Below are 13,150 nucleotides of genomic sequence, written 5' to 3' on the forward strand. Positions count from 1 at the left end.
AAAAAAAAAAAAAGTTTGGTTTTAGTATAATTAAAATTAGGTGTACATATTTATTCATAGAAGCTTATCATGATTTAGTGTTGGGGCTAATCTATAGAAGCCCCTTTATCTTGTAATATCCATATAGTATGGGACTGGGTTAAGGAATGATAGCTCCCTTCTTCCCCCTTTCATTCTTGATACTACTTAACCTACTGCTGCATATAACCTGTACTCATATGAAGAATATGTGTCCATCTGTTATTTCTGAAAGTTGGTAAGATTGAGGAGGACTATTTCTTCTACTTTATTTAACTCCTACTTTATAATCATTATTAGAAATAGCATTATGAACTTTCTTTTGAGAGGGTAAAACGGTAGCACTTAAAATGAATTCCTGGCTCTTTATGAAAAGAAACAGACTCCCAGAGATTATAGTCCCTTTCAACTCTGTGTGCTAACTGTAAAACATAGTTGCTTTTGGGTTGATTCTAAATTTTTGTCTCTTAAGAGTGTGGAAATGGTTAATAAATAGTTAACTATCAATATAGGATAAGCTGTTATCTATGAATTCAATAATTAGTTATTTCTCTCTTTAAAAAGAGAAAATTTAACCCCAATACTGATTTCTTCCTTTTGTTGAACAATCGAGACCCATCTAGCTTCTGAAATTCTTTAATTCTTTCATAGTAACTTAGTGAAAAAAAATTTGTAAATGCATCCAGATTTTTCTAAATAATTATTAATTTTATTTAAATTATCTTTCTAAGTTTGCTCACAAATCTTTAATATATCATATAATTAATAAAAGCAAGCTATAAGATAAAATTGTAAAGTCTAATTTTTAATAGAAAAATGACCATCAGCACTGTATTTACTTTCCACTAACCAGCACACACACATATATTTATATTAATATGACTTAGATTTGTATTCATATGACTTGATAATCTCCTAGTGTTCCCATTTTCCCAGTTACGGGTATAGGTAAAAAGGAAGAGTGGACACAATATTATAGGGTTTAGATGTAAACATATTATGGTTCCTGGAGCTGGAATAGCAGCACTTTTCACTTGTTAAGACAGGGTACAATCAGGATCTTTTGACAGCATTACAGCAGTTGCTGTTAGTGGATGTGAGTTGTTAATGAGTAGTGTTTCAATAGAATAATTCCCTAGGAAAAGCAGAATAAAAGAGATGCTTTAACTCTAGGCTATGAGTAGTTTACAACCCATTTTCCAAATGATTTGTCTGTATAAATAAAAGTGTAAGTGGCTGAAAGTTAAACTTCACAAGCAGATTGTTTGACTAATTAAGAAGGGAAGAACAGAATTGTAAACTTAACAACAACAAAAACAGGTATACTTAGATGTGTTAGGCAGATGGGAAGAACTATATAGAAGCTTTAGGAGCAAATATTTGGGGAGTGAAAGTGCATTGCTTTTGTTAGTGTGCTTTTTTCCTTCTTAAAAGATTCTCTAATTTTGTTGCTTCTACCCATAATCCTATTCTTTTGGTGCTATTGGGAAGTCAGGAAATTTAAAAATTTTTATACTTAAATGCTTGTAAAGAATGATATGCATGCATTAAAAAAATAAGATAATTATCAACTTATTCTTTTTCCTTGTTAAAAAGTACACAGATGAGCTTTAACTTTCTTATTGTTCCCCATTGTAAACTGAAGCACCTTTACTCAGTAAACATTGTTGAAATGCCATGAAGCTGTGGAATTCTGATTAAGAAGATTAAGACTTTTTCTTAGGAATTGTAAATATGTCTCAAACAAAAAGTAAAATCTGAAACTATATGAACAGCAGAGAATCTGGCAAATACTGTAGAACTATTTCTTCGTGGAGGCTCTGAATTTTTCTTGTAACATCTAATTTATGTAATACAAAACATGTATTTATGTAATTTATGTAACACAAAACTTATGTAAATTTACGTAATACAAAACTTCTGTAATTTATGTAATACAAAACTTATGATCAGAGAAGTTTGACTTCTGTATCACATAGGTGTATGCCTTGCTATAATTCAAATCCTTTGTCTAGTTTTTAGATAATAATATTCAAAACTGTTACTCTGAAACATCTTGGTGCCTAGTTCTTTGCCTTTCTAATCTTTTAGTCATTAAACAAGACTAGAGAGATAGTATAGCCTGTTCAGATTTCAGTTTTTCATTTCTAAAATGAGAAAATTAGAGTGCTGTCTTTAGGTTTCTTTCAGTTCAGAATATAAATTTGTACTTCAGAAGCTTGTTGCATTATTTTCACATTATAATGCGATATATTTACCATTGAAGAAGGACCAAAAGCTTTCTGAGTTATGTATATAATACAAGAGTTCTTTCCCCACATTTTGGAGTCTTTTACAATCTGTCCCCTCATTTTGAAAAGAACTTTTATTCTACTTTCTACTTCAGTTTGTGTGTGTGTGTTTTTCTTAAAATACAGTTGATACTTGAACAAAACAAGTTTAAACCACACAATTCTACTTACATGAAATTATTTTTTTCTATCTAGAGGTTCCACATTTGTTGATTCAACCAACCAGCCGTAGATGTTGGTTGGTTAAAAGCTGTGGATGTGGAACCCATGACTATGGATAGCCATGTGTAAGAAACAAGCATCCATAAATTTTGTGGGGGATGGTCCTGAAACCATTTTCCCACAGATAGCACAGGATGACTGATACCGTTAAGTATTGGAGGAGTCAAAAGTTATATGTGGACTTTCCACTCTGTGTGGGTTTATGCCTCAGATCCCCAATAGTGTTCACGGGTCAACTGCCTACATACTCAGCTTTGGGAAAACTCAGCCCATTCTTTGTTTAGTTTCTTGTCTGCTATAATAAACAACAGTGACACAATCTTGTCCATTTTTATGTATTATTGTTTTTGAGTGCTTTTTTCTCTTCAGAAATTATAGAACCACAATGGTTTGAAATATGTTCATGTTTTCCAGTGTTAAGATAAGATTAAGAGAATGAATATTTTTAACTTAAACTGAAATTAAGATTAACAGTTTTTTTCCTTTCCCTAAAAGATAGTGTGTATAACTTAGTTTTAATAAAGCTTATTATTTTTCATAAAAAGTAGGTATTTATAAAACTAGACTAACAGATGCATACTTATGTATATGTTGTAAACAGATATATAATTGTCTTTCAAAACAGATATGACCACATTCTGAAATGGGAACTCTTCCAGCTGGCTGACCTGGATACATACCAGGGAATGCTAAAGTTGCTTTTCATGAAAGAACTGGAACAGATTGTTAAAATGTATGAAGCCTACAGACAGGCTCTTCTCACAGAGTTGGAAAACCGCAAGCAGAGACAGCAGTGGTATGCCCAGCAACATGGAAAGAATTTTTAAGTTAATTTTAAAAATTTGTTATATAAGGGCTTTAATATTTTCACAGATATAAAAAAACTGCAAACAAGTACTTCGGTTAATAAGGCAGCTTACTTCTTAGAAATTATAAAATGCTAATTTTACATGTATTTTGTTATCAAAAATAATCTTTTATTGAGCAAAAATATTAGTTTATCATTCCAAGAGCCGTCATGGCAAACATCTCCGAATACTGTATATTAGGAAACTGCTTAGACTATTCTTAGTGGAGATAAATGCAGCAAGAAATATCATTATATACAAGTATAAAATAGGAAATGATCACTTGGTAAATTCTTAAACTAGAAGTACCTTTCTTTTAAAAGGAGAAAGATAATTTATGCAGTATTTTAGATTTGCTGCTCTTGTATGAAAAATTGTCTGGAATCAGTTGGTTTAAATATTACCATTATGTTGTTCAAAACATGCAATGGAATTTGGGACCTTTACTGTGATAAATTTTTGTATAAAATGTATGGGATTCTCCTGTCCCCAGAATATAAAAAGCACTTTTAAATGTATTGTGAAAATATTTTTGGTGTGAAAAGGTAAAAGGCCTGTAATAGTTCAGGAATAATTTAGGGTTAAGGATTTAACTAATAACCCAGTGGGAAAAGTATGTGTAACACTCAAAATTGTGAATATCATTTCCTTACTTTCAGCCAGGGCTTTTTTACGCATGGCTATGATGAGACCGTAGAGGATTTCCCACAGGATAGCATGCACCATTGTAATAATTTGGTTTGAGCTGCCAAAATTGACAATAAGGGATTCATTAAGAAAACTCAGTCATTAAATTGATTTTTACTTACCTTTTATCATAACAGAACTTTAAAACTTTCGTATTTTTTTCCTTTAAGAGTTAAAACAGTGTTCATAATTACTGAAGTACATTTGATTGCAGAAAAACTGATGACTTCTATGCCTATGAATCTCTAGAATTCTGTGAATTTCCACATTTGTTGAAGTAGCTCTTCAGATGTATTTACATGTGTTGTAAATAATGTAAATGTATTTTTAATTCAGTAATCTTTCAAAACACAAAGCAAAGCACTCCCAGTTAGATATCAATGTATTTGAATCATTGATAAAATGTTGAAAATGTTAAATGTTTGATTTTTATATAACAAGCTTATTAAATATATTTTTGTGGAAACTAAAAGTGTTGTGTGAATCCATCCATACATACATGCATAACACTATAAATATTTGATTTTCTATTCAAAAGGCCCATGGGCAGAGAGAGCAGTTAGTGAAAAGGTTATTGAAAAATATAGTAAATTAATGGAATTTTTTTCAGTGGGAGAAATTGTTTTGCATGGCGTATGATTGAACTTTTCTAATAAATACACTTACATACTTGTGAACTTTCACACATTCTTCTATGTTAATCATTCTTTCCTATTACCCCTTTGTGGTACCATTAAGTTAATTAAAGCTTAGCCTTTTCTAAGAAAGTTGGGAATTATTCTGCATTAGACGTCCCCAGATAAGAGGGATTACTTTCCTTTTTTCATGACCATACTTCTTTAAAATGTGCATCACTTTTATATTATGTTTTTATCTCCAAAATACTTCAATGAAATTATAATTAAAATTATAAAATTGATGGTTTAAAAGAACTGGAAGTTTCTCTTTATGGGATTAGCATATTTCTTAAAATGGAAACCTAGATTTATAATGGTATTAAAATTAAGGAAACTGCATTTGAATTTATAAAGAAATAAGCCATCATCACTCTATGTCAATATCTCCCAAACATTTCAAATCCAGTAAGCATTTTTTTTTAATCAGGAACCAGAGTAACCTTTAATAATATTTCACATGTTAAAAGAATAAAACTATGAAGAATACATTTCTTTGCGTACCAAATGAAAAAATATACAGTGCAGTGAAACACAAATACAAAGTATTTTTATGCATTTTTAATCAAGAGGTTTATATCCTGTATTATTATAAAAGCAATATATAGTTTTTGATGATGCAACTGAAAATCTCTCTGAACTGTATTTAAAACTTACTAATCTCATTGTGTATGTAAGGTGATACATATAATCAAGACTGTTGAATGATGATGCTATATTTAAATAAATAAATATAGGAAAAAATTAAAAATTCTTCTATAGAAATGAAATGAGCATATTCAAATGTGGAGTAGTATCACTATACAGTTTAATTGTAACCCAGTAGCAGAATTTAATAAATTCAAGCAGTACACATGAACTGTCATCATAAATAGATAAATATTTTAAATTATAATAGCATATTTAAAGATAAAAATCAGTAACCTGTACATGTTAACAAATATAACCATGCATACATACATCTGCTTATTGAACACTGAAATAAAAGAACTAAACCATTTTTGCAGTCTTTTGAGGTGCTTGGAATTTTACTCTGTTTTTGATGGAAGCACTTTGAATGTTTGCATGGAGACATAAAGCTGAATATTTAGCTGACAATTGGTCATGCACCTGTGTTTTTTAAAATTTGGGTTAAGTTTTCTTCTTTTCTGATTGTTCAGTAGTTTCTGACTTTGGTGCAGGAAAAGCTTGATGATACAGATGTCTGTGGGTGGCTGCTGCACTGTAAAGTTTGTATAAAGCCTAGAAACACAAGAATCGAGATTATGAAACCTTACGTGAAACATACAATTTTTTCTTTTTAGTGCAGTTTATGAGACTATAAAATTTAGTATGCTAAGTTTGGAATCATCAATCTATGTGATATATAATTTAATAACACTGTGTTAGAACTCAAAAATATTTTCAGTTTTCCAATGTGTGTATATTACTGCATTTGTGGACGGATCTTCATGATAAATGTTTTATTTTCAGTTTGTATTTCCTTTTATCTTATAAGCCTCCATGGAGCAAAACTTCCTAACCACTATTTACCAGGAGTGGGTTAAGAAGTCACATTGTGAACATTAATCAATTTTAGAGGAGTTAAAGGTCTCATAATTCTGACTGCCAATGGCTACTTAAATATACATAGCTAGACTACTTGTGATCAGTGCTTCTTCACAGGTTTTCCAGACTACGAACACATTTATTCTCTATTGTTTCCTGACATGGTCTTTCACTTAAGCATGTATGTTGCCCTACCTCTGCCAAACTGGAATCCCTCATTTAAGCATGCACTTGCCTTTTTTCATTGTTTCTATCTTATAAGATCTTATTCAGAATCATACCTCAGAAAGCCTTTCCACATTAAAACTACCGATGGCTATTCTTTGTTTTACATACCGGCTTATGTAAAAATCCATATTTTTTATGGTCTCTTTTTTCCCCTTCAGCCAGTGTCTGATATTCACTCCCTCCTCTCACTTTCACATATTGAATATTCAGCTTACTAACTAATCTGAGATAATTCTGGAATATGTAAAAATATATATTTTTAAAAGCTGAATGAAAGCAGTATCCTTTAAATAGTAATTGATTCCCAGGAAATTTCATTAACTTATCTTTTGTTAGTCTATATAGCTATTTTGTTTTGATACTCTTAAGTCTGAATGGTATCACCTTAATTTCTATGAATGCACATTGGTGCAATGTGCAGTTATCCTACTTCTGCGATATTTTGATTGACACAGTCAATTTAATCCCTGTTCTCTTAAACGCTTAGATTTTTTTTTCCTTTACAAGGTTGAAACTTGGTTGACTTTTATGGCAGATTTGTTTTACTGAATTTTATATAACTCCCTATTGAATTATAATTATTAAATATACCACTAGTATTTGACTAGAGGACATAATTCAGCTATGTATCATAGAAACTTAGTAAAGAATTATGTGCTTTCTCTGTAGTTCAAAATTGCTTTGCTTCTTAAAAGACAATAGTTAAAAATGACTTTATAGAGATCATTTTTCTTAGTATAACAAATGATTCCTTCCTAACAGCTCCTATTTGTTCCTCAGATACAGAATTTTGCACATGTCCAGTAGGAGAAATGAACACCAATTACTAGGTAAGGTCTGAGAAAGTCATACTGTATATTGGCATGCTTAAAGTGTTATAGATTAACAGTCACTGAAAAGCCAAAGTTAAAAACAACTTATAAAAGTTGTACCTCCAGTAGAGTTGAATTTTCTTGAGATTTATAACTATACTTACTTCACTCTGCAGCAGAATAAAAGGCACAATGTTGGAGCATAAGAATTCTGAAAATTTTGACACATTCAGGAAGCAAAACTCATGACAATCAAGTCTTCTGTTTCTTATACAGATTAAATCACGTGATTTATTAAATACTTAAGTATTTTAAAACAATGTTAACATTCACAATTAAAACTCGTAAATCCTAGAGTGTAAGGTCAATAGTCACTAAAGATTTTCTAGAAATTTACCTTGAGGCATATTTCAATGACTAGTTAGGTTTATAATAATAATATGATGTTTACAAATATATACCTCGTAATTAAAAAAAAAAATTAACTTACCTCATTTGTACTTCCCTGTGGCAAAGGCAATTTAAAAGAGAAAAAAGAAAAGCATATATCCTGCTTCACTAATAGCGTTAATATTTAAATGTGTTTACAGTATTAATTTGTATTTTAAGAACTGCATGTTTTTTTGTTTAGATTACCTATTTTATTTAAAGATTCCAAAGGAGGGCCTTCCTTGGTGGTGTAGCAGGCTAAAGCACCGCACTGCAAAGCTAGCCACAGCCATTTCAGGGCATGTTCAGTCCCCAGCTGGGAGGTGACCTATGTGGCACCGGGCTGCTGCTCCCCTTAGCAGTGTACTTACTTCTTAGAGCTGCCTGTTCTGCTACTCGCTCTGTCTCTGGTGAACCCTCTCACCCTCCTATCCCCCACCTCTGGCCTGTAGCCCAGTTTTGTGTGCATAAATAAAATATATCTTTAAAAAAATATATATTCTGGCCCTCCCTGGTAGCGCAATGGGTTGAAGCGCAGCACAATGAAGCTCCGCAGCCACTGTAGCACAAGTTTGATTCCTGCCAGGGAGGTGATCAATAAGGTGCAGCGGATCTCGCCTTCTCACCCGCTGCTCTCCTCAGCAGTGTACTTGTCAGTTGGCCTGTTCTTCTTCCTGCTCTGTCTCTGGTGAATCCTCTCACCACCACCTCGCCCCCCGCATCTCTGGGCTGTACCCAGTTCTGTATGCATAAATAATATATATACATATATATATTCTAACGAATTCAATTTTATATTCCTCATAGTTTCCAGCATCATATTCTATGAGGGCTTTGTATTTATCTCAAATAGCTACTCTTTGAGGAAAGAATGAATTAAAAATTAGATCCTCTGAACTACTTGCCACTATTAGTTTATCATTCTCCCTATTAGTTTATCAAATAGATTCTTCAAAGGCCTGCAGTAGATTCATTATATACAGGTCTGTTATAAAGAGTATATGTAAGTATAATCAGTGCTGAGAAAATTGTAGCTGTTAATACCTCCAACGCATAACTGTTCAAAAATCTTAACTCCAAAAGTTAATGAAGCTTAATCTTAGTATCACTAAATTCTACTAGTATGTACTTGTAAAAAAAACCAAAACACTATTAGTCAAATGATTGATAGATCGCCAGTATGAAGTAAATGTTAACGCATGATCAAATCATAGTGAGCTCAATAAAACTGATTTTTCATACTAAGCAACTTTAGCTTTTAGAATATGAAGAAGTAAAAGCATATTTAATGCATTTTGGAAAACTCTGAAATATTAACTAAAAAATAGCTGTGCAAAACTTCACATGTTATGGCTAACTGTATCTGGCCAGCTTAAAACATTCTGAGGTTACTGAAGACTGGATCAGGAGCATGTTCATTTGTATTTTTCTAGGATCTAACACAGTATGTGGTACAGACCATTCAAATGTGTGCTAAATTTAATTGAACAGAAAACATTCCTACCTGGTCCCACAAGGCTGCAGCCACCTGGTCTATTACAGCTCCCAGCTCTCGGTATTCTCCAGAGTACCGGATGTATGCCCAGGTGCACAGCGTGATAAGGGTCAGTCCCATTATCATGTTGCATAGGCTAGCTATGATGTCCAAACCAATGAACCCAGTCACACCAGCAATCACATATGTGATAAAGATGACAACAAACAGTGTGGCTGGAGTACGAGCTGCATGGAAGATATTTTTGCTATCATTGTGCTTGATATACTGGATGTAAAGTTCATCGATTTCACTCTCCAACTGCTGCAGGTAACGCCGACTAAATTCCTCCCCACCCATCTTCTTCACCCCTCGGAACAGTTTTACAGATTCTTCCTTAAGCTCCAGATGTTTGGTCTGCAGGTCAGTAGGGGCTAAAAATGGTTTGTCACCACCACAAATCTGTATCAGATAAAGAAGCATTGTTTTTGCAATGCAAAGTACAATTAACTAAAATTGTCATTTAGCTAGTTGAATTCATCACATCATTAATAATCAGAAGGAGGCTGCATATATGTTTTATCAAACCACAACTTTCTCCATATCCATCAAGTTTGACTTAAGTGAGACTGGTACTTTATGAAAGATGATTTATATAAGGTCATTTTTAATTTTTATTCTCTTTTTCAAGTAATGGGGAAAAAATATCTATGACTTAGTATAAGTTCCTTAAGATGACAGGGCACAATGCAAAGTGAACTGCAAACAGTTTGTTCACAAAATGAATCTAAATTCAATAAAATGAATCTAAATCCAGTTTAATCTAGGAACTTATTGCAACTACACTGAAGTAATTTTGACCAATGAAGAGTTTAAAACAATGAAAGCAATAAAGCTTTAAAGTAAAATTATAAGGTACATTTCTTTGTCAGTATCACTGATATCTTTTAATGGAACCCACTCAGTATTTTCTTCAAGAGAGTAAGTGGAAGCATATTAAATGTTCTTAGGCCATATTTTCAATTTTTTAAAAAGTTACTAGGTTAATCTCAGTTACCACTCATTTTGCTATTTACCGGTATAAAATATACCAGTTACCTTTCAGTTATACCATAAACAAAACTCCATATACTTAATTTTCCTTGAGTTTAAAACTCCAATTTGGATGCAATTTTAACTGTATAACAGTGAAGAAGAAGCCATCACAATAATTATTAGATGCATTATGATTAGAATGTTAAGAAAAAATATGTAGCATTATGATTAGAATGTTAAGAAAAAATATGTAGCATGTAGAAATACTGGGATTTGAGGTTTAACTTCCTTTTATTTCCTAAAATAAGAAATCACTTTATAATTTAAGTATACTTAAGATAGAAATACTGGCATTGTGAAATATAGAAGTGGTAGTGAAGAGAGTAGCATGTTATTTTAGCCATTATATAATTAGTGGGAAAATATGACCAAAAATGTTTATTGCAGAGATTACTTATTTAAAAAAATTTTGCACATACAGTGTTCTTTGCTTTAAATATATTTTAGGACTACAGTAAATATAACTGTAATATATACATAGGCTGAAAGTAAGTCAAAACCACTGCTTTGCAAGTGTAAACAGTGTACTTTGAAAGAACAAAGAATGAGCATCCTGGAAAACTACTGATTTTCTTTAAAAACTTTAAAATACACTTACCTCTTCCATTTTCTTGTTGTATGTATCCTTGGCAGTTGCCACTGCTGCTAAATTGTTAGCTTCTGCTGTAGCCTTTGAACAAAATACAAAATATGATGTAAAGTGGAGTTCATATTTACTAAACTTCCACTGACAGTTCACATTTCACAGCATCATGTGCAAGAACCCAAGGTGATCAAAAAATGTGAAAGTAAATATTTCTATTACTATTTTACTCAATAAACTATGGTTCTGAAATGATTTGGGGGGTAAGACTTTTTCATATTAAAATGTATAGCCTTTCACCAAATAGGGAGAAAAATTATAAATGAAACTATATGGATAATATCAATAATATATACAGATATATCAATGTTTCATGACATTGGAGCCTCTTTGGTGGCACAGGGGTTAAGTCTCAGTGCTGTCAAGCTATCACCAGCCACTACAGCATGAGTTTGATCCAGACCTCTCCTGTCTTGCCCACTGCTCCCCTCAGCAGTGTATTTCAGTAGATTCACCTGTTCTTCTCACCACTATGTCTCTGGAGAATCCCTTCAACCCCCAGTACCCCCTGGCATGTTAGCACAAGTGAGACTTATGTTTTTGTAAAAAATGTTTAATGAACACAGATGGGTAGTTGTTAGAAAAATAATATTCTAGTAAATTTCTCTCTGCTAGCCAGATTGTAACATATCTTAAGTTTAGCGTGGCATAAAGCTAAAGAAAATTTATCTTCAGTGACAAATATATTTTAAAAAGTTATACCTCCTCATTTATAAATACCTGTAACATGGATTTGGGATGTGGTAATTCTTCACCTTGATAGATCTTTATATAAGCCTTTAAAAAAAATAAGACTCATGTCAAGTAATACCATTCAGTATTTTCCTAATTCTGTTAAATTGTTCTAAGGTCTAAAGTCTTGACAATGAAAAAAAAAAAAAGTCGTTGAGAGTGTTGAAGTTTTACCTATTATCTCTTTCTCATCCTTTCTTAGTTTTTGTTCCCTTTTCTTGAGATTCCCTTTTCACATAATTTTCACTTGCCAGCTATACACTTTTTCAAGGCTCAACTCACTGCTAACCTCTATGCCACTTGCTCAGATCCCTCTGCTAGCAGTAGCAACACCCTGACTTCTCTGAATTCTAAGCTCCTCCACAGTTTTATACATCATAAAAATTCAAATTTTAGACAAATATCATATATTGCTGAGTGATGGAGGTAAGTAATCATAGAGGAGTAGTATAAAAATACTTTAAGTAACAAAACGTGATTTTTAAAAACTGATGTTTTAGTTCTCAGAATATCAATCTACAATTTGGTTGTTAATTGCAATTCTCCACTACATATATTAGTGGGTAAAAATAAGGCAAACATGTATGTACATTAACAATCATTCTACTTCAAATTGGCCCATGGTGTAGACAGAAGAAAATGTAAAAATTTGCTCTCCAGTAGGAAGGCAAAGTATAGCCTCTTTGGCAAAAATCTTTAGAACAAAGGTAAAATTCAGTATAGGTTATGACTAAGAACATGGTATGGACTCTGGGATATACCTTCCTTGACACTCCAACAGACCGACTTTTCCAACTCTCAGAAATAGTCATTTTTCAGAATATATTTGTGCTAAAGGGAACAATAATGATAAAAGAGGGCAATAAAGTTATCTTGAGGAGTTTTATCAAAAATAATTTCAGAAAGCAAACTTTTCTTTGGGAGACTTGTAACTTTTTTTTTTTTTATAGTTTCCTCATACCTTTGCCTAGCCCCTTCCCCATATTACAGAGCATGTTATTCTGGTATGTTTCATATAAGAACTGCATTCCAAAATGTCAAATCTAAGTACTCACAAATGCTCTAGAAATGAAAGTGATACCTTGAAGTACTCCACCAGACCTCGGCAGGTGATTTTGTTCCCATTGATCTCTTTAATATCTAGGCTCTCGGGACTAAGTAGCCAAGGAATCAGTATTTTCAAGTTTTTGATGAATTCATCATCTATTTCTACAAGTAAAGGCAAATTCATCATTGTTAAATCCTTTTTAGTTCTCCATACCATATAAGACAACCTTTGATTTCCTCCATTCCTTCCCCAGTGCCATGGTGCCTTCAATCCACTTTCCAGCATCATCTAAACATTCTTAGGATGAGTGATCTCTTTGAACAAAAATCTGCTGGTCTTTCTCATCTTCTATACACTTCTATCACATATTTATCTTGCCTTGTACCTAAAAAATAGCTTCC

General features: G+C 32.4%; 2 protein-coding genes across 4 annotated transcripts in view; one reads left to right on the forward strand and one right to left on the reverse strand.

Moving 5' to 3' along the window:
• The window catches only part of SAV1 (salvador family WW domain containing protein 1), a 32,216-nt gene extending 26,722 nt beyond the window's left edge, over positions 1-5,494 (forward strand). Inside the window, exon 5 of the mRNA XM_012724513.1 lies at positions 3,157-5,494. Within this exon, the coding sequence (XP_012579967.1) occupies positions 3,157-3,358 (202 nt within the window). The 3' untranslated portion in view covers positions 3,359-5,494. The remainder of the gene's footprint in view (positions 1-3,156) is intronic.
• Positions 5,145-13,150, reverse strand: part of ATL1 (atlastin GTPase 1) — a 41,007-nt gene continuing 33,001 nt past the window's right edge. For 2 of the 3 annotated variants that reach the window (XM_004681880.2, XM_012724512.1), the window contains 6 exons: positions 12,783-12,910; positions 11,690-11,746; positions 10,925-10,996; positions 9,262-9,693; positions 7,819-7,833; positions 5,145-5,982 (listed from right to left, as the gene is read on the reverse strand). In XM_004681880.2, the coding sequence (XP_004681937.1) occupies positions 5,872-5,982; positions 7,819-7,833; positions 9,262-9,693; positions 10,925-10,996; positions 11,690-11,746; positions 12,783-12,910 (815 nt within the window). In that variant the 3' untranslated portion in view covers positions 5,145-5,871. The remainder of the gene's footprint in view (positions 5,983-7,818; positions 7,834-9,261; positions 9,694-10,924; positions 10,997-11,689; positions 11,747-12,782; positions 12,911-13,150) is intronic. The other variant, XM_012724511.1, reaches the window with a different exon arrangement.

The sequence above is a fragment of the Condylura cristata genome, unplaced genomic scaffold (assembly GCF_000260355.1).
Source record: "Condylura cristata isolate star-nosed mole 26May11 unplaced genomic scaffold, ConCri1.0 scaffold00013, whole genome shotgun sequence".
Classification (NCBI taxonomy): Eukaryota; Metazoa; Chordata; class Mammalia; order Eulipotyphla; family Talpidae; genus Condylura; species Condylura cristata.